The 21,753-nt window shown below is 39.0% G+C and overlaps 1 protein-coding gene across 1 annotated transcript; it reads right to left on the minus strand.

The window, feature by feature from the left end:
• Positions 1 to 894: 894 nt before the first annotated feature.
• SLC30A5 (solute carrier family 30 member 5) lies at positions 895 to 21,064 on the minus strand. The gene is made up of 16 exons (XM_005530079.3): positions 20,857 to 21,064; positions 20,539 to 20,661; positions 18,073 to 18,139; positions 16,750 to 16,835; positions 15,272 to 15,359; positions 13,448 to 13,535; positions 11,778 to 11,854; positions 10,462 to 10,632; positions 9,539 to 9,827; positions 8,957 to 9,165; positions 7,752 to 7,909; positions 6,984 to 7,113; positions 6,381 to 6,606; positions 4,809 to 5,035; positions 2,786 to 2,914; positions 895 to 2,212 (listed from the first exon to the last, which is right to left on the minus strand). The coding sequence occupies exons 1-16, from the start codon at positions 20,928 to 20,930 to the stop codon at positions 2,042 to 2,044; spliced, it is 2,313 nt and encodes a 770-aa protein (XP_005530136.1). The 5' UTR covers positions 20,931 to 21,064; the 3' UTR covers positions 895 to 2,041.
• Between the last annotated feature and the right edge of the window lie 689 nt (positions 21,065 to 21,753).

The raw sequence follows: 21,753 nt of genomic DNA on the forward strand, positions 1-21,753 counted from the left end.
ACCAGCTTTAGTAGGAAACTGCCATTTGCTCAGAGGAAGCTGTGGTAAATACAAAACCTTTACAATTATGTTAAGATGATCTAAAAGACAAAATCACCCCCATTTTATCATTTTCATGTCCCAATGGGGTTTGCTGAAATACTGCCAAGTCTATTACAGCCACCTCAAAACAGGAGTGGCACATATAAACATTAACTGAAGCTTTTTGTTTGAGATTGCTTTCAAAACCAAAATATCACTCTAGTTCTAGACTGAGTGTAACTGTAGCTCGTCAAGTCATGAGTCTTCTGGAGGAGGCAAAATAAGAAAACCACTGCCAAATGTGTAAATGGGGAGAAAACAGGATCCAGCTTTGAGGAGGTGGCTGACTCTCCAGCGCTGTCCCAAGACATAAGGGACTGCGATTTATGCACTTAATCTTCATCACTCTATACAAATGCAATGCAACTTCTAGAAGTTTTATGACTACAATTTTCCAAGTCAGTCTTGTACTGCAGACAGTGTTTTAACATAGTACAGGAGGAACTCCTTCAAGAGTAACAAAACAAACCACAGAAGCTGTAGAAACAATCTGATCACAAGACAAAACAGAATGGCTCAAGGACATACCTAACTGCATTCCTGACAAATCTCCTCCAATTACATAATTTTTTTATCATTCTAGTCTTCAATTTCACTAACATCAAATTTATTATGATTATTATTATGGTATTTAAGAACCACTGAATACCAGAAACAAGAAAACAGTATGACAAAACAATACTGCCATGATACATGGGATGATGAAAGATGTATTCATTCTTGTTAACCACTGAATTAATTTTTTGTATTTCAAGGAAAATATTAATGAGCTACAGACAAGAAGAGGGGACATAAGAAGCCTGTAAACAGATGTAAGCACAACTACCTCTGAAGATGTATTTTATTACCCTCCTGACAGGTTTTTCACTAAACACACAGATTTGTTTTCTTTGCAGTATTAAGTCCTCAGCATCCACAATTCTTTCTTAAAGGCACTCTTTCACTTTGCAGTCAAGAAGTCTCAATTTACTGTTCATTTCAGCAACTTGTCAAGTCCAAAACTACTGTCACAGTTTAGCATTCTAAACCTGAACTTCCCCAGGTAACACATGGAGGTACAGTTGGCTACAGTACACTTGCAGCTGTCATGGTATTACTAAAAAAACTGAGTGAAGTACAGGGTAACATACCTTGAAGAGATGAAGCTTAGCTGAGTGCTAGGATACTCACTGATTTATTACTTCTAGACTTCAAATATTGCATTTGCAATTTTTCATACAAAAAGTACAAAAAGTTTTATTTTACAGTGGTTTGAGCTACGATTCTGAGTTTTCCCAGGAAAAATTGTTTTCATTTTTCTTGCCTTCCCTATCTCTCACTGTTAAACTGTAGATTTTGCTTCTTAAAAAAAATAGTTCAATACAAATGTAAAATGGTAACATATATTTGCTCTGGTGCATTAAGTGTAGAAATCAGGTTTGTATGCTGAGATATAATATAAAAACTGTATATTTCTATTATCTAACAAAGTATGCAAAACACAGGACTTGACGTTTTTTCACTCCCCATAATAAAGTGGTTTTTTCATTCTAAGAGCCTTCAAGCTATCCTTGAAAGAAAGAAAAATCAAACTCTGCCCATTTGATTATGTTTGCATTCCAATATAAACTACTTCTATTTCCCACCGCTAACAAGAAATTACAGTATTGGTGTTCCACACTTTAGAGAAAGTATGGAATACATCTGTGCTCATCTACAAGTTTCAAGATTTCTGTTTAATAAACACCAAGTACAGTATATAAGATTTGGATTATTTTCACATTTACAGCAAATACTCAAGTCCTTATTTCCTTTATAAAAGCATCTCAATCCGATTAACAAAGATAGTACACTTACAAAAATTCAAATATATAGTACATTTGTTTCTGTACATGTATGTGCAAGATCTCCTGGCAAAAATACAAATGTGGAATCCAACAGCTTGACCATTTACATCTCCTTTGGCAAATTCAACTTTGTATCACATGATGTAAGTACCATCTTTGTAGTATTTCATGGATTCTAGCTGCTGAGTCATTGCAAGGACATCCTGAAATCCTGTACTGAGTCCAGACATGTGTTGAAAATAAGCTTCCTTCTCCACTTGGACAGTTAAGTTGTTTACACCAGCATCTTTCAGAATTGCTGTGACCTGAACAGAATGGTACAGTTAACATTAGTATTGCACTTCACATGTACCTCACAGTAACTTGAAGTATGCTGGCTCTGCAATGCTGTAAGAAACCTCCACATATCATTGTGAAGAATTATCTGGAGAGCAAAGAGTAGCTTAAGAGGGTATGGCTTTACAACCTTTGCACGCTGGATGATTCTCATTGTCTTGCATAAGGAAATGTGTCTTTTTAAGGAAAAGAGAAACCCATAGCAGATAGGTAGTGGTTATCCAGTTATAGACATGTGATTAGCATCCAGATATCCCTACTACTTATTCCCTGTTTTGCAGGGAATAAGGTTTTTACACCTCCCTTTTTTTTCTCAGATCTGATGTAGTGCCACTTTCAGTCAGTGTTCTGGCAGATGTTCTAGCAAACAACTCTACATGATTAATTACATGACTAGCAGGCAAAAGGGGCAGTACAACATTAGAGACCAGCTCTGAGACAGTAACAAACAGCTACAAAAAAATCATACATGTCAGCTTGAAACTTCAGTCTGTGACCAAAAGGGAGTAGGAAATTAAGAGTCAAAAAACCTTGCACTTTACCTGCTGTACAATTCTCTGTTCCATGACATCTGATACTACTTGCACGTGTATTGTGCCTGCCACAACAGTTGCAGAGTGACACCAAAAATGAGGATCTCTGTAGGATATAACTCCCTCTATTTTCTGAATCTGTGAAGAAATTTCATTAGCAAAAATAAAGTAATTTTAAACTTGTGCATGTACGTGGCTATTGGTGGATAGTATTTCACAAGGAAACAAAACTGTAGCACAGCAGCTTTCCAACTAAGCTATATTCAGAAATATCTTGTATTGAAAGGTTACCTTGCTACTACTGTAAAATTCTAGAAGGTAAAAGTCAAACTAAATGAAAACCCTAGAAGAACAATGCTAAACAGGATGAGGAAAAAAATCCCCAGATTTAATGAACAGATCACTGGAATATAAATGGATAGAGTAATCAGAATACTGCTCTGGCACCTACCAGGGAATTTGTTACCTCACCGTTTAGCAGCTATACTTAGTTATCATAGCTGAACTTTATTCAGAGACATAACTTCTTTTCCATAAGATATATTTTTTTTCTGGTCTTTGCTCTAGGTTGGCTGTGATGGTTTCTCAGAGCATCTGAAAAGGCACTGTGGTTTGGATTTCTGCCTAAAACCATTTTGATAATGCGCCAATGATTTGGCTATTGCTGAACTGTTCAGGCTTTCTCTTTTCTATCAGGCAGTTTCAAGGCTTTCTATTTTTCCCATTTTGCCCCTGCCCTGGTAGGTAGGCTGGGGATGGGCAAGAAGCAGGGAGGTGACACAGCCAGGGCAGCTGACCAAAGCTGTCCAAGGAATCCTGCATGCCATGTAACACCTTGCTCAGCAGTAAAAACTGGGGTAGAGGATGAAGGGGTGGATTTTGGCTTCCAAGGTGGCTGTTGTCTGGGGACTGCCTGGGTATCAGTCTGCTTGTGGGACGTGGTACACTGCTTTTTAAAAAATATTTCCACCACTCTTCCTTCACCTGTTATATTGCTCCCATAGTTTTATTGCTTATGCTCCCATCCCACTGGCAGTGGTGGTGGCAAAGGAGGGGAGCGAGCAAGTGGCTGCTGGACGCAGTCAACCTACAGCAAGCATATTTTTTTATTGTGATGTAATTTAAAAAATGTTTTTCCTATTATCTTTTCATCAATTGGTCTTTGATTGTTCTCAGAAAGTACTTTTTTTTCCCCACTCTCTCAGAATTACTGTCTTCCCTCATCAAAAAGTGAAACCACAGTCTGCATGTCACTTTCACTACATTCATCTCTCAGACAATTCCCATTTGTTCTTTTTTTTTTTTTTCATGCAGACAAGAACACATTTTCCCATCTAATAACTGACAGGACACTGTAAGGATAGTCTTCCTTGAAGCCTCTAGGTGATGCCTTCCTCAAAAAACTTTTAACTCATTCTTTTACAGGGAGGAGTTCTCTGCACTGAGGTCCACATTATGATTCTGGGCAGGAACTTAAAATGAGGCAACAACAAAGACTAGGTACAGTTTTAAGGCAGATGCCATACTGCACCAGACAGGAAGACAACAATCTAGAATGAGAAAGTAATTAGAAAAAACAGCTTAATTTTTGCTATCCCACCCACTGTGAACCAGTATACCTTCATAATATGGATAAATCAGAAAACTTGAAATTACAAACTTATGACACAATGCTGTAGCCTGAATGTTCATACCAAGTCTATAAAGGCTGCAGGTGTGGGCAACTGCCATATTACTTTCTCAGAGTAATGTACCACAGAGTACTACGTTCATCAAAGTGTTACCATACTTATCTGAAATTATGGGATACTCATAAAAGCAAAAAACAGTGGAAGTCTTTTTAGCTGCAAACCAACTTTTATAGTTAGAACTAGTTATCTTGTCACTTCTCTGCAAAACAGGTTTTAAACAACTTGAGACATGAAGTTGTCTAAGACAACAGAAGCTGTCTGACTGAACTGCTCGAATTCACTAATCATAAAAAACGATTACAGCTTTGTATTTTTGAACATAAAACCATTTATAATTGTACCTTTTCTAAAGCACCATGCAGATCTTTCTCTTGTTCTGGAGGTATTCTCAACAAAAGCACTTGACAGGCATCTTTCAATAGTGGGATAACACTAAGAAAAATCAATGTAGCAATAAAGAGAGAGCAGAGCGGATCAGCTATGAGCCATCCAAATTGCTGAATAAATATTGTGGATACGATAACACCAACACTGCCCAAAGTGTCTGCTAATACATGCAGAAACACACCTAAAATCAAAACAAACAGAGTGATTAACAGTTCTGTCTAAAATGTGTATATATATTCAATAGCAGAAACTTAGTAAGGCTTACTAAATATCCTCAAGCTAAACAGAGACGACTGTCTACCTAAGCTGGGACAAAATACACTAAATATTTAGCTCTTCTAATGTTGAATTGCAAATTAATGTAAAAAACAATTTTTCATGTAGGAGGCAATGATCTAGGTAGACATCCACAGACTAAAGTACATGTGAATAATCTTTAAATTGTTAGTGGGATTTGTACAATATAGCATAATCATTTAACTCTGTATATAAGGACTCATTGATCCCTAACAGAGTTGGAAGATCAGCGTACATGCACTGGCTTGCTAATGTGGACACACATAAATGCACTGGTTGTTTTTTTGTATGCCAGTTCTACTCCAGTTTTACAAGAGAATTGTCTTGGTGCTACTGCTATGAATTTGATATTTTCTACTGCTTTAATTGTGGGCTCATTCTCAATGTACACTAAATAGGCATAAAAAATACCCTCCAACCATCAGTAAGATTAGTGCTAGTTAAGTGTCATGATTTTAAAGAATATTGAAACCTGAGTATAGGCAGACTTAAAAAAATTACAGACATAATGAATAACCAGGAAAACCAAATGAGTTAAGACATAAAGTAACCTGTGAAACATGAGACTATTCACCATATTCTGACAAGCTTACACAGAAAACACTTCTTCTAAAGGGTTGGTTTTTTTTTAAAAGCCAGACAGTTGGTAATTAACTACTTTCTAATTATTAGGAAAAAAATTCTATGCTGAACTTTCATACACAATGCCCTTCTTAGTTAGCTTACGATTTCAGATTTGAAAGTTTTTCTTTACCACTTTATCTTCTGAATCACAAATAAAAGCATATTCTGTTCTTGGTCTGTGTTTGTTCTCCTGCTTCTTTTCCCCTTCCCAGTGTTTTACAACCAGTTGTCACACAATTCCTAGAAGCATGGTACCATCTTTATAGATAGAGACCTTGTACTTTCATTTCCAGTTTGAATTTAGAAACAAGCACTTAAAGCTTTTTAAGTATGGTTTACAGTGACCTTTATTGTTAGTCAGTACTACAGATTACTGCTTTTTATTGTTCCTTATGTGTTACACACCTCAGCACAGAAACATTTCGCGTTTCTTTCTTCCAAGTTAAATTCATAAATGGTTTGAGCAATTCCTGTATAGCACATTTAATACCTGTCAGATGACTCCTTAAAAGCATTTTTAGATTGAGGCATAATAATGCATAGGTCTGATTCTGAAGATCCTAGAAATTGCATACATCGCTTATGAGTCAACAGTCTGTACTTGCCTCTCATATTGGTGTTCATGCCTCCTCCAGAAGATCCATGGGAATGTCCATGGCTGTGCCCATGGTCACTGTGAGAATGCCCGTGCCCATGACTGTGGCTGTGGCCATGGTGAGAATGGCTGTGATCATGTGTGGGACAGCCTCCCCGAGAAGCCCCGTGGGAATGCGCATGGCTGAAGGCACAGATACCAACAAGGTTTACAATCAGCCCTCCAACAGAGACTGGCTGTGAGAGGGAGAAAAGTCTTTAACTTCACTGCATCCTCACAGGTATTCAAACTTATTTTCCTGAACATGGTAACCAAAGATGCCATGCACTGAATTAAGGAAAATTCTGGAAGCCCACAATTTCCCTGGGCAACCTGTTCCAGTGCCTTACCACCTTTACAGTACCACCACTGCAATAAAGAATTCCTTCCTAATATCTAATCTATACCTACCCTTCAGTTTGAAGCCATTTCCCCACTAAATGCCCTGGCAAAAAATTCCTCTCCAGCTCTCCTTAAGGCTCCCTTCAGGTACTGGAAGGACTATCACCCCGGAGATAAACATAAATTAATGATTAACTGCAAAACTACACTGAAACAGAAGGACAAAACTTACGGTTAGCATGTTTGTATCTATGTCTGGAGGATCTACCAGTCTCGCCACTGATTCCATGAAGACAAAGAAAGCAATCACCATCAGAAAGAGGCCATTAATAAATCCAGAGAGAATTTCTACGCGTCCATACCTGAAAGTAAATATATTTACTTTTGAGAGTGAAGAGTGGGTACTCTGAACAAATGTCAAAGTTGTAATAAATAAAGTTACAATTCTTTCAATACAGCATTAAGATTGCTGTGATTTTTTTCCTTAATATCACATAATCATGCCTCAATTTCTGAGTTATTTTTTTCTGATCAAGAGGTTCCCAGTTTCCAACTGTCCAAACTCCATTATAATAAAACGCTACAGAAGTAGTCTCTTATACTGCTCATTCAGGGCTTCAAACTGCTGAACTGCTATGCAAACATATAAAGTTTCATTATATCAGCTGTATCTAAATCTTCATATGAACACTGACTTTTTAACATAGATTTTTGTTTGACATAAATGTCTAGCATGAGGTAATTTCTAAAGAATATTCACAGTGATAAAAGTTTTACTTTTAGGGGTAAATGAAAATTGTATTTCAGACACATTTTTTGCATAGGTAAGAAGAGAATAGTGTAGGCACATACATAGAGACATAGCAAAAAACCCACAGAAGCATGCATTAGTAAAATATTCTATACATACCAGGACACTTCGAAAAGCACTTCTTTTGACACTTCGTTGAGCAAGAAGAGTTAAGTTTCAAATAATCCTTAAAAAACCCAAGATACATACCCATACGAAAATATGCGAGTTGCTTTCCACCTTGTCATCAGAGCTGCGAAAAGCCCCATCACTAATGCAGAACAATCAAAAAGCATGTGAAATCCATCAGAAATAAGACCAAGGCTATTGGTCCATACTCCATAAAAAAGCTCCACAAAAGTGAAAGCCTAAAACAAAATAGAGTTTGAATTTTTCCTTAAATATTAACTTGTGTATTAATGTTTTGGTAGATAGAAGGGTATTCTTTTCATAAAACACTCAACATTTTTCAAAGGTATTGTTCTAAGTATTTCTAGACCATTTTTTCTCTCCTCCAATGAAATACATGATGTATTCCAAGTCTAGAAAGAGACATTTTTGAACCTACTCTCCTTGAAGTCTCACACATAAAAAACCAACTCTTTAAAGGAGTAATTTTTTGGTTTTGAATTTTAAACTGACATTCTGCAGACAAAATTCTAAGCATTTTGTCATTAAATATCTAAGAGCTCTGATCTGATACGTTATTGGTGTAAATAATGTAATACTATCTATAAATCTGTTATATCAACATTTTCTTCACCAGCAAATGAAGAAATGAAGTAATGAATGACTGTTTAAATCTTAGGAATTGGCTCTGAGAAAGGTACACAAGGAAACATTTTTAATACATACATTTACCCTGTACATTTTATTATTATTAATCCATTTACCTAAAATCTTTTTTCCTATTTCATATATTCATATTTCATAATGGAATTCCTTACAATTAACACAGATACTTCAAGTTTCTCCCCCTATTTTCCCAGAGATCTTTGCAAATGAGATTCTATAAATTTTGCTAACTGCATCATATTTTCTTATTAAAGAAAGAGAGAAGCTAAAAATAAAACTAGCCTGCTCCAATACTAATCAACCCCGCACCTTCTATTTTGTTGTCCCCATCCTTATCAGTTTCTCTGAGGCCTTATCAGTTTCACCTTATTTGCTGGCAACATTGAGGTATCTCAGTGTTAAACATACTATCATAAAAGTGTTCAGTTGCTGGTGCAACCCTCACACACAGAACTAATGCTGCACTGTGACAACAAACCAGTGACGACTACTTAAATTGCTCTGTCAAAGGTCACTTTCAAACCAATCAATTATGGGAATCTTTTAAAGAGTAACTATTCTTTCTGTATTGTATATGCACTGTTGTGATCGGGTTTGATGTAAAAAATACATACACTTACCAGATTTAGGCACAAGAAATAGAAGATCTGCCGAGAATCATACTCCTCAAGGATTTGTTTCAGTGACTCCTTAATAAACCGGGGCAATGACTGGGAGCTTTGCTGTAATGCATCACCCATGAAGTTATAGAGAGGAGTGCCTTCAGGGGAATAGCCAATAAGGGTACCCTTCTGCCCTTTCCTGGAGGGGGAGGACAGGATATTGGCAGCTGCAAGGAAAGTATTGAAGTTTTTGTTGCCGTTTCTAAGCTTCACAGCTATTTTATAATGTGTTCAATCAGCAATCAAAGTTTACATGGAATTTTCAGGCAGCAAACTGATGTCAACTTAATCTTGAGGTTTATTATTGGATTTCATTGCTATGTAAAATTAGATCATCACTTCCACAACAGATCAAACTCCATTTTTTTTTCCTATATACAGTCAGTAAAAGAGCAAAAAGCTACAGGCTGCCTTATTCAAAGAAATCCATAAAAGCTCATCCAAAAGAGCTCAGAAAGCATCCAAAACACCTCAGTTTTCTGATTGGCTTCCCAATCACACAGACCACAGATTTACCACAGTTGAGACAACAATACGTACACAAAACAAAGAAGACAGCACTCACTACCACCCCTCCAGAAAGAACATGCTCTGTGCTTTCATGGTGTGGTGGTTTGTTCATAGCTCGAAGCTGGTCTGTTATTGGATGCGTCCAAAAGTTTCCAAAAAGCAGTGCGCTAATGAAAATAAGAAAGGATCCGTATCGAGCACATGTGGAAGCTTCCATCTTCACAGAGCATATGGACTCCACGTAGAAATCCAGGATCACAACAAAAAAGATGACTGTTATGAAAGGCATGATGAGAGAAGACCAAGACTCTACTTTACTCTGCAACAAAAAATATATTTCAAACAGGGCTGCTCACCAGGAGAGTGATTGTATTTATAGCATTAAATTGTTCACTTGTAGAATTACAAGCATTTTCATTAATCCATAAAACATAAATACTTTTATACATTCAATTTACCATATAAACACATCATTTGAGATATAAACTGTGACATGTATCTAAAATGCACTAAGGTACTTTATTTTAAATAGTTTCATGTTTGTAAAAGGAATTCCATAAACAATGCCATGGTTGCAATGGCCTACTCTCCCTATGCACACAAGCATAAAGAACATTTTTTAAAATGAAAATAAATTATCTACTTCTTAGGGATGAAAAAGCACTGTATTTATATAGCCATTAACGCTTGTGCAATATTAGCAGATGAACCCAAGATATAATATCTGAGCTAGAAGAATGAAATACAGTTTTCACACAAAAGAGGAAATTAAAGTATCACACAGATAAAAAACAAATATAGAAGAAAAGCATAATGGGAAAATTTCAAACAAAGCTTACTACAAAAATAAAGACAGCAATATTGGTAATTTTAAAGATATTTTAAAGGAAAGATTTAAACTGGAATTCACAAGCATTACAAAAAAAGATTTATCTTTGTACTTACTATCTTACCTCTGTTGTCAGAGAGAGAACAATAACCCACGGGCACAAGAGAAGGACGGAAACAAGATGAGACAAAGCTTGAAGACGCTTGGCTCCACCTACATCTACAGATAGTTTTCGGGATGCCATATGAAAACCAACCTTGCAGCACAATGCCAATACCAGAAGCAGTACTCCACCCTCGAGACATAAAGGGATTCCATTAGCTTTTCTTAAGTATCAAAAACCTCACTCCAAACACAGTGACACAAGGAGAAAATATTAATGTGCTTTCCTTAACCTGGAAACAAAAGCCCAAACCAGGATATTTCCTGTAATTTTTACTGTAGCTAAAAACAGTAACATAGCATACATGGCTGTGCCTTAGCACTATTCACAACAGCCTAATGTAAGTTGAACTCTAAAACTCTCAATAGTGTTAATTGGCATACACCAGGAGCAAAATGGTAGCAAACAGCATTTGAGGAAGAAAAATCACCCAAAGTTTTTCCATCTTCCATTATTGTGTTGAAAGCATACGTAAAACCCCAAAGATTCATATCATCTTGTCCTCTACACCTTTCGTAACTTTTTCATCCACTTACCTTTGAACGCACCCTATTTCTTCACAATATACTTTTTCAAAATTGTTCTTTAAACAAATTACAAGATACACAGCATCTCATCTCCCTTAGATCACACTTGCTTTCTTGCACCATTAAACAGTCTTTCTAATATTTGATTTATTTTTATATTAATACTTTTTCAGTTGCTCCATAGTTTTTCCTGTTTTATGCCTCAATGAAGCCACTTTAGCAAGACTAAGCTAACACAACTCAATCAGCCAGGTCAACCCTGTACAGTCAGGTCATGATATTTAGTGATTCATACCACCAATTACAATGGGACTCTCTTAGTGAGAAGTATCAGAATCTGTGTCTTCAAATACAAGTCTGATGCAAAGGAAAGACTGGGGAAAGCTAAAGATGCAGAAACAAAACACAGGCCCCAAAAGTGATTAAGAAGTGATTTGTAGGCAAAGTGTTATAAACACCCAAAATACTGATGACAGAATATTTCATGGTAATTTTAATGAGACTTGTTAGGCTGTGCATTACAGCGAAGTCCTTATCAGCTATAGAGGTTGAATATTGTATGGTTTGGCTTGTTGTATTGAAGCTCCTCATACTCCCATCAGTGTGCAAAAATTACAGTGTTAGTTCAGTTCCAATATGGGGTGGGGATGTTCAACCTCATGATTTTGATTCAGGCTTGGATTAGCTCTGAACTGGTTAAATTCTTACCTACAAAATTTAGACAAAGATTCTAAAATACATGTTATTTACCTTGTGATCTGCAACACCCAGGAAAGCAATGATTGTATACAGAACATGAGTAAGAGCACTGTCATGATGCCCTTCAGCTAAATAAAAAAATTAAGGAAGAGTTTCATTAGATTTTTTTTTTTTTAACCAAGAACAGGCAAAGGTAGCAGAACACAGGAAGCAGAGGTAAGCAAGTGTTGGACACCCTGTGCAGGACAACCAGGGGATCAGGCCCAGCCCTCAGCATGGGCTTATGAAAAGCACATCCTGACAGACCTGATCTTCAACATGACAGAGTGATCTGCCTTGTCAATGAAGGAAAAACTGTGGATGCATGGACTCCAGGGCTGCATGGATGCCCTGGACACCATTTCCCACATGACCTTCCCAGGGAAACCAGCTGCTCCTGGCTTGAGCAGATACATTGTTCACTGGGTAAGAAACTGCCTGGATGTCTGGGCCCAGAGTGAAGTTCCATCCAGATAGTGTTCAGTCACCCGTGCTGTTCCCCACAACTCAGTACTGGGGTTTAATTCTGTTTAATATCTTTATCAGTGATCTGAATGAGGGGATCAGGTGCACCCTCAGTCAGTTCAGAGATGACACCAAGCTGGGTGGGAGTGCAGATCTGCTGGAGGGTAGGAAGGCTCTGCAGAGGGATCTGGACAGGCTGGATTATGGGCTGAGGCCAATGGTGGGAGGTTCAGCAAGGGCCAGAGCTGGGTCCTGCCCTTGGGTCACAACAACCCCAGGCAGCACCACAGGCTGGGGCAGAGTGGCTGGAAAGGACCTGGGGGTGCTGGTGACAGCAGCTGAACGTGAGCCAGGCTGTGCCCAGGTGGCCAAGAAGGCCAATGGCATCCTGGCCTGGCTCAGCAATAGTGTGGCCAGCAGGAGCAGGGCAGGGATTGTCCCCCTGTCCTGGGCACTGGTGAGGCCACACTTCGAATGCTGTGCTCAGTTTTGGGCCCCTAAGTACAAGAAGACACTGCGGTACTGAGGTGTGTTCACAGAAGGGCAACAGAACTGGGAAGCACTTACAAGGAGCATTTGATGGAGGTGGGGGTGTTTAGTCTGGAGAAAAGAAAGCTCAGGGCAGACCTTATCACACTCTACAACTATCTCACAGGATGCTGAACCCAAGTGGGGGTCAGATTTTTTTCTGACAGGACTAGAAGAAATGGCCTTAAGTTGCATCAGGTATTGAGTCACCTGAGTATTAGGAAGAATTTATTCAGAAAGGATTAGCAAGCATTGAAACAGGCTGCCCAAAGAACATACCTGGTGGTTCTTAAAAGACATACAGATGTAGGGACATGACTTAGTGGTGGACTTGGCAGTGCTGGGTAAACAGTTGGATTCGATCATCTTAAGGTGCCTTCCAACCCAGGCCATTCTATGATTCTGTTTAACAATTCTACTCACTGAAAGCTAAGTAAATTAATCAATAAAGTTCCAGAAGACACCATTTGCATCTGCAATTCCATATTTTTATTCTTCCTTTGCAAAGTTTACTTTCAGCTTGTTTGTTTTTACTGCCCATCTTACATTTGTCAGTACACTATGATGAGATGATCAATTAAAAACTTACTTCAAAATCACCTCTAATTTAATTCAGTACATTCAATTTCACATTTTCTCTTCTCCAGTACTAAGAGTTACTTCCTCTTTCACATAACAAGAAAGGATACGATGTTCTGCTATTTTAGCCATGAGGTCGTCATTATCAAAAAGTAGTAAGCAAATGATAGCTATGATGAAAAATGCAGCACCTCTTGTCTGTAAGAAAAAACCCAAACAAACAATAAACAACAACAAACCCAAAATATTTCTAAACTGCTACAACAGATTACTGTAAAAAAATCCAGGACATTGGCCCCTTCCTTCCCTGCTTCCAGATAAATGTAAGCATACTTCAGTAAGAAAATCATGAAAGCAACCTCTATTATTTCTAAGAAAGCGACCTTGACAATATAGTTTCACATTTTTTCTGGTTTTCACACTTACCAGATAACTCATGACATATCATCACTGTAGCAAGTGAGATGCTGGTATCTAACGAACTAAGCGTGAGTACTTTCTTCTTCTGCCTGCCAAAATGCACTGCTACTTCAGCCTGATGATTTAATATTATGTAGAATCCATGAGCTACAAACAAAATCTGTACAAACTGTTGAATTTTGTCTTAGGGGAGCTAAAGGCTAAAGAACTATGAAAAGACTATGAGAAAGAACAGCTCTGAAGTGCTTTTGTGGGGAAAGGACAGAGGTAGATATGAAATCCCAGCTCCCACAGTTTTCACCACCCAGACTTAAACCACTGAAATTTTTGGTATTCATCATATTAGATAGATACTGAGCTCTATGTCTGAAAAATACTATTACAATTTATCTTTTAAAGCCAAATAGACCTATCACATTCTTGATAGGTCTTTTCTTGATAGGTCTTTTTCTGCACACATTTTTCTGCAGAAAGTCACCTGACCAGTTCATTTAATAAAGCTGAAACATTCAGCAGACAGCATTGATGCCCCCTTGTTTCTGCTGCCTTAAAATATTCAGATTAACTGCCAAAGGTCCACTAAGATACAGACTGACAAAGAATCTCTCTGAAGCTCTTTATCTATCCTTTTGGTAATCGGCTGCAGAAAGTAATTTGTCTTCTTCAGCGTGATCTTCATGCTGGATGCCCTAAGCTTCTCAATTTGCAGGCAATGAGCATAGACCATCAGTACAGATGACAGTGACTTTATGGCTGCCTGAAAGTGCTTAGGGGACTCTGTGCAGTTATGAGACACAGATTTCAGAACTCCCAGCCTCAGATAGCACCAAAGTGAGACTTCCCTTCTAGCCTGAGGAGGCATTATAACAGGAGACGTTTTCCTTCACCTGTCACTGTTTTTGAGTGAAAGTGCTCAAGACTGCTAGGTATTGGGTAAGTTCATTCCATTTAGGGCTGATTGGCACATTTAGAGAACACCTTGGAAAAGTATGTGCAATGAGACCTGAGATGGAACATGCCTCAAGTATAGGTCTTCAATTAAATGAAAGGGCCTAAGTATTCAGCACACACAGGACCATGCAGACATAAAAGTACTTAGAGAACTTTCTGGCAGAAGGAAACAATGTATGTGAAAAGCTAAACACCTCGAAGATTCTAGGCCAGGAGCTGGAGACTGTACTGCCGGACTTCAATGTCTAACGTCAGGAACAGACTTTAATAGACTTTTAAAGAATGATAAAGTGCAAAAATAATTCTCAAGGTTCTTTCCTTCCTATAAACAGAAAAACTTCTCAGGTATCTGCCATGGATATCCAACACCTTCACCTACTGTTTCTCTCTCAATGCCATTTTTACTGTTTCAAGTCATACATCTTACAATTTCACCACTAATTAAAGTAAAAAAACACATTTTCTGTGAATGTGGATCCAAAACACAGTTTGTTCCAGGGAAAGGAGTACTTGAACTTATAGGATTCAGTATTTTACCTGAAGTAAAATAGGTTTTTAAATACCTTTGCTGGTCCTCCGCCTGAGCTTGTGAACAAGACACTAAGGAGTGACAGCACAACCACATCACTGTGCTCAAACAGTAACAATGTCCTATAAAAAAATTTAAATAAATACTCCATTTACAATGCGTTTACCTCACAACCATGATGTACACTATTTCAGCTAAAATTAATGACACAACAATGATTTATCCTGTGATTACAACAACAGGTTTAAATAATTCAAAAGGAAAAACACAAATCAATTTGCCTTCACCAGCAATAGATCTAGCTGCAGACAACTATACATGCTGCAAAACAGTAGGCTCCTAATTCAAGGAACAGATTAAAATTATTCATTTATAGATAACTTTAAACTGTATTTTCTTCTAGCAACACGACAGGATACCAACTTGCTCAAGATGGAGTTATTATTCCCACTACAATACCTCCTCTAAACCAGCTTGTGCTCCCAGAGAAAAAAAGATGTCCAGTTCTGCACTACTGCATCCTGTTCATTAAGGTGCTGATGATTAGTAGTTTCTGCCACCTCAAAACCTCTTAATTGCTGAAAATAAAAAATTCTGGCTTACATGCTACCTCCTTCAGACAGCAAAGGCTAACAAACATAGCTATATTGCCAGCTTTCCTGACCAGAACATGGAAGTACAATGATTACCAAATGCTTTTGCGATCCTCTGCAAAGCAACACAACATGCTAGGACCTGTATAACAGGTTCTGTTTGGGAAGACTGCCAGCATCCATAAAGACATGAGAGTATTAACTACATTAATATAATTAATCACAGTATATTTACTCTGAGGTAAGCCTTCTCCTGTGTAGATGATAAAAATTCACTTTCATAAAATATATAATTTAAGGCTTTACATTCCTTTCTCCAATGAAAAATGCTTTCCAATATAATAATCTTCATTAGTCTACCTCCTCTTTAATAGTTACTCAGTCATTAGTACTAACACACAGCACAAATGGAATTACCTGTATATGCACTAATGTTACCCAATTTCAACACAGAGCATATAGCCAACCAGATAAAGAAGGACTCTGCAACAAGTGCAGAAATTGATTCTAGTCAAATTGATTTCTGTCAAAGAAATATCAGCTGCTACCATTACCCATCAAGCCAAGGACTCAAAACAGGTAAATAAACAGTAGGCATTACATTAATGAGAGCAGGGAAGTGACAAAAACTGCACTAAGTTACCTTGATGTATCATTCACATCAAATGTCCAAGCACTATCAAGAATTTCACTAGCATCTCATAAAAGTAGTGGTTCTTCTGGTAGAAGAAAATAACCAGTTCAACAGAAATTACATATACTTTTCCAAACAAACACTAAAGTTTTCACAAGAAAATTCATAAGGTTTCAGTAAGTTTTTTGATATACATCAAGTGGCTAGCAGCATTACCTGACAGACAGAAAACAAAAAACAAAGGAGCAAGACAGGGAAGGATCACAAAAGAAGATATGTATTTACCTCAGTGGTCCACAAAGAGTAAGGCCAAAAAACCACAAGAGTGAAATGATACATCCAACAACAGCATGCTTAAAAATTTTGATCCACTACAAAAGAAAGGTATTTCATTATCATTTTCTCCAGAGTTTCAAAATAAACACTCTATTACTAGCATTGTTTTAGTCCAAAAGCTGTAGAAATTGAGAGGAAATCATGTGCTTTGCAAGTTCTATAATTGTAATTTAAAGTATGATTATCTCAGATACTTTGCCAGGCAACTAAGATTTTTTTGGATATACTATGAACCAGAATTTTTTTCTACTACAGTACTAGATTCTGTAACATTGTCTGAGTTCTCTTCCACAAAAATGGCTGAAAAAAAAAATTAAGTACATTTACCTATTTTGTAATCTGTTGTCTCTATCAGATAAACATAAAAAGAACTAGATAAAACACAGAAATTAAGGCTAAGACCTTATGCCTACAAATATTTATGTGTGTGTTATATTGTTCAGGAAGCAGGCTGTAATTCAGATATTCAACACATTAACTTCAGATGCAAGTTTTAGAATAAATTAATTCTAGAAATATGCTAAACAAGATGAAGTAACAAACAAAATCTTCAAAATCCAGAATTTGAAATTTTTTAGCAAAAGTAAAACCATATATGGACAGATTTTTCTGAACTCAAATCTAAGACGCCATTTATTCCTGTTCACATTTTTTAAATTCTGACACACACATCTAATCATGAAACCAGTTGACACAAGAACACTTCAAGGCTATCCTTCAGATTCTGTCTACTTAGCGCATGCACTGGATCAAGCTTTTGTGCACACAACTACATAAACCCAAGATGAGTATTAAGCAGGTGAAAAGAATTTATTTTTTAAAAATCAGCAGGTTCCAACCTGGCCCTACTCTAAACTCCTTGGGATACTGGAAACTCACGAAGGTCTGATGAACAGTTAGATTAGGCCCATGCAGAAGGGACTCTTCTGAAGGACAAGACTGGAGCATTCTGACATTCTGGCAGTCCAGAAACTGCCTGTCTAACTGTCCAAGTCAGCTAAGTAGACTAAGCTCTATTTGAAAATCCACTCCTTACAGTAGATGCTTGCTTGGTGATAAGGACCGGCCTTTTCTCTTCTCAAAAGAAGCTGACAAAAGCTAAACACACTGAATGTTTTAGCCCACAAGACACTGAGTTAGTTGCATACCTCTAGAACATGTAACCATATCTTCTAAGTGAAGTAATCTTTGTTTGCCTTTCAATTTTGGCAAGAGCCATACAGCCAAGAATATTTACAAGGATGCAAGTCACTCTTACATATGTCAACTCACCTGATGCTTGGTTACCACTTTTCCAGAAGAAAATGGTTTTTGAAACAAAACCATAAAAAAAGCAGACCTGTCAAAAGGGGAAAGTTTTCTCAATTTATTAGTCAGCTTTTTATTCAAACCAGATCTAAACAAATAGGTTTCTCGTATCTGGCTCAGTTTACAAAATTGATTCCTCTACATTTCATCCATTAACGGGCCACAGTGACAACAGTCACTGGTTTTATTTTCCCTGCTGCATTACCAGTGTCAGATACCAGCACTAAAGTGATGACAAATGAACTTCAGTTCTGGTCAACTTCAAATGCCAGTTATTGAGAGAATGACTAATGGTAAGTTGACTTGTGATTTATAAAAATCAAAATAACTGATCTCAGAAGTTTTGAAGTTAAATAATACTCTGATTTTTATTAGCAAGATAGGTATACAGAAAGGCTTACTCATATATAGAATGCTGACTTCACAGTCCTGTAGGAATAGAAGACACAGAACACAACTTCTTCAAGTGGGATCAAAAGTGATGGGCAAAAAAGAAACTATGGTGCTTGGGAACATGCAAAAGAGAAGTCTATAAATGTACATGAATATGAAATAAAAGGAAAAAATGAAATTCCAAATGTTCCAGCTCTGTCAGGTTTATTAGATAAATGCTCTTCCACATCACATCAGGTAAACGTGAAGCAGGATCTTGCCTGCAAAGATTGTTTCTGTGTATTTGTTATCAGTTTTCATACCTCAGCCCTCAATCTGGGAAAAATAGCATCTGAATCCCACAAGAACTTCAGGAATACAAACTATGAAGAAGAAAGTTTGTCTTCTACACCCTTGTTAGCAAAATTTGGATATGCCTGGGTATCCTGGTTTCAGCTTGGACTGAGATAAATTTTTCTCAGTAGCCACTACTCCAGTACTACTGCTAGTGCAGTGCTGTTTTGGATTCAGTGCAAGAACAATGTTGATAATACTTCTGGCTGTTCCTTAGTGCAACTTATCTGAAATTAAGGACTTTTCAGCTTCCCATGCTCTGGCAGCAAGCAGGTGCACAAAAAGCTGGGAGGCAGTATGGCCAGGGAACCTGGCCTGAACAGGACAAAGGGATGCCCCATACCATAAATACCATATACTTATGGTATATATCCAAACTGGGGGACCTACCCAGATGGGGGCTGATTGCAGTTTGGGGATGAGCTGGGTATCGTTAATGTGTTTGGAGCAATTGCATTGTGCATCACTTGTTTTTACTGGGTTCTCTCTCTACCTTCCTTTTATTACTATATTTTGCTTATTAACTTAATAATTTATTAGCTTATTAATTTTAATTATTAAACTCTTCTTATCTCAACCCATGAGTTTTTTATTTTGTTTTCCTCCCGATTCTTCTCCCAGGATTGCCAGCTGGCTCAACAGTCACACCATTACCAACAGCACTGCCAGGAACAGGCCCAGCTTTGAAGTTGGAAAAACACTGAAGTTTCTCAAGGGTAGAGAGGACTTACAGAGACATGTGGAAAGGCTAGAGAGTTGGACAGCTGCCAATGTTACGAAAAGAACAAGTGCTGGATTCTCCATCTGTGGTGGGGTAACCCTGCTTGTATGCACAAAGCAGAGAATGAAAGACCAAACAGAATGAAAGCCCCACAGAAAGAAATCTGAAAGTCTGGGTTCCTAGACAGTTGAATATGGGTCAACGAAAAGGGTCAGCTGTGTCCTGGAGTGCATCTGCATTCAAGCACAGCATCACCAGCTGCTCAAGGAAGGTGACTGTCCTGCTTTGCAATGCACTGATGCGGCCTCAGCTCAGGTCCTGTGTGCAGTTTTGGGTGCCTCTGCATCAGAAGAACATCAAACTGTTAGACTGTGTCTGGGCAAGGCAGCCAAGATGGTGTAAGGTCTCAAGGGCAAGAGGAGCATCTGAGGTTGCTTGATTTGCTCAGCTTACGGAAGGCTGAGGGGTACCTCATGGCACCTTCTTCAGTGGAGAGGCAGGGGAGGATCAGATGTTGACCTCTGGTGACCAGTGACAGGGCATAAGATGGAATGACACTGCATCAGGGTAAACTCACACTGTGCATTATGGAAAGGTTCGTCACTAAGAGGGTGGCCAGCCACTGTAACTGGCTCCCCAGGACTGTCACAGCTCCAAGCCTGTCAAAGCTCAGAGAGTATCTGAACAACACTCTTGATCATATGTTTCAGTTTCAGGTAGTTGTGTGAGGAGGAGAGAACTGGACTCAATGGACCTTACGGGTCACTTCCAGCTTGTCACGTTCCAAGATAATGACATCACAGTGAACAGAGATGTGAAGCAAAAACACTGCTATGAACAGAGCACTTCCTCGATTCACTATTATTCTTTCTCCCCTCGGAACAAACTATAACAACATAATGCAGGGTTATAAGCTTGACGCTGTCAAAGAACTCGCGAAGTATTACGCGTGGGGGACAAGGCTCCACCCCCTGCACACTCACCCCAGCTGCACTATGAAGATAAACTGCACGAGGTGGACCACTTTCAGGAGATCATAGGATTCAAAAAGCCCCACGGCTTTCAAGACCTTGGCGAAGCACAGCAGCACGATGTACCGCGTCAGCCTGTAGAAGGAGAGAGGCCGGTTCGCACCTGCCACGCCGCCGCCCGGGCCCGGCCCCAACGCCTCAGCGAAGGCCGCCGGCCCCCCCGCCCCCGGGAGGCCGCGAGGCGATGCCCGCTGCCCCTCCTGAAGAAGAGACGGCGACAGGCCGCCTGCCGGAGCCAGCAGGGCGGCCGCTCCCCCCCGCCGCCGTTACCGGGCGCTGGGCACATCCACAGGCCCCAGCGCGCCGCCGCCGGCTAGGGCCTGCCCGCCGTACGGCTGCTCCATGGCGGGACGGATGCAGGGAACGGCTGCGAGTGCTCAGGAGCTCAGGCGCGGCCCGCCTGTCCTGCGCCGGGAGCACCGCATCGCCCGCGGGCAGTGCGGCGGGGCGGGAACCGAGGGAACGGGAAGTACGTGAGACAGAGCTCCCCCCACCGCGCGTGCGCGGCAGCAGTGCGCAGGCGCCGCTGGGCGGAGCCGGGACTGCGAGGGGCGCGGCTCCCTCCCCTCAGGGCGGGGATAGTGAATTTTTTTTTTTCTTTTCTTTATGCAAATTAGTTTGTGTTATTATGGCAGAAAGCTCTGCGGTAGTAAACCTTGTCTGCCGAAGGCTTCAAATTTCCAGTTGAAACTGATGGGAAAATTGAGGCGGAAGATACGATATGTCCATATTGTGAGCTAGCTGCTCTCTTCCAGCCATGTATCAAGCTCTCTGGGTTTGGTTCCCAACACATGATTTTGGTACATAGTTCAGCACTGAGGCAGGCAAAAGAAATCAAGAATCTATTGATGTATTTAGCTCAGCAAGGTCAGCTGTGCCTTGGATTTCTTTGAAAAAGACTTGGGTAGACTTTAACTGGGAAGAGATGGAGAGATAAGAAGACAGAGGAGTATGACTGCTGGCAAAATAAATTTTCAGAATTTACTGGTCAAAAAATCAAAGTTTTTAAAAATTTATTTACAGGTTTTCAAATTATTCCCAGCGCAGGTGAAGATCTCAGCATGTCAAACATAAACCTATTAAGTGAAATGCCGTCAGTTCCAGCTGTCATGTGAAGACCCCTTCAAAGTTTAATCCACAGGTTTTGTAGCCTGTCAAAAAAAACCC

Source organism: Pseudopodoces humilis, chromosome 4 (genome assembly GCF_049639895.1).
Source record: "Pseudopodoces humilis isolate 2021_Gansu_Grassland_sample_001 chromosome 4, ASM4963989v1, whole genome shotgun sequence".
In the NCBI taxonomy this organism is placed as follows: domain Eukaryota; kingdom Metazoa; phylum Chordata; class Aves; order Passeriformes; family Paridae; genus Pseudopodoces; species Pseudopodoces humilis.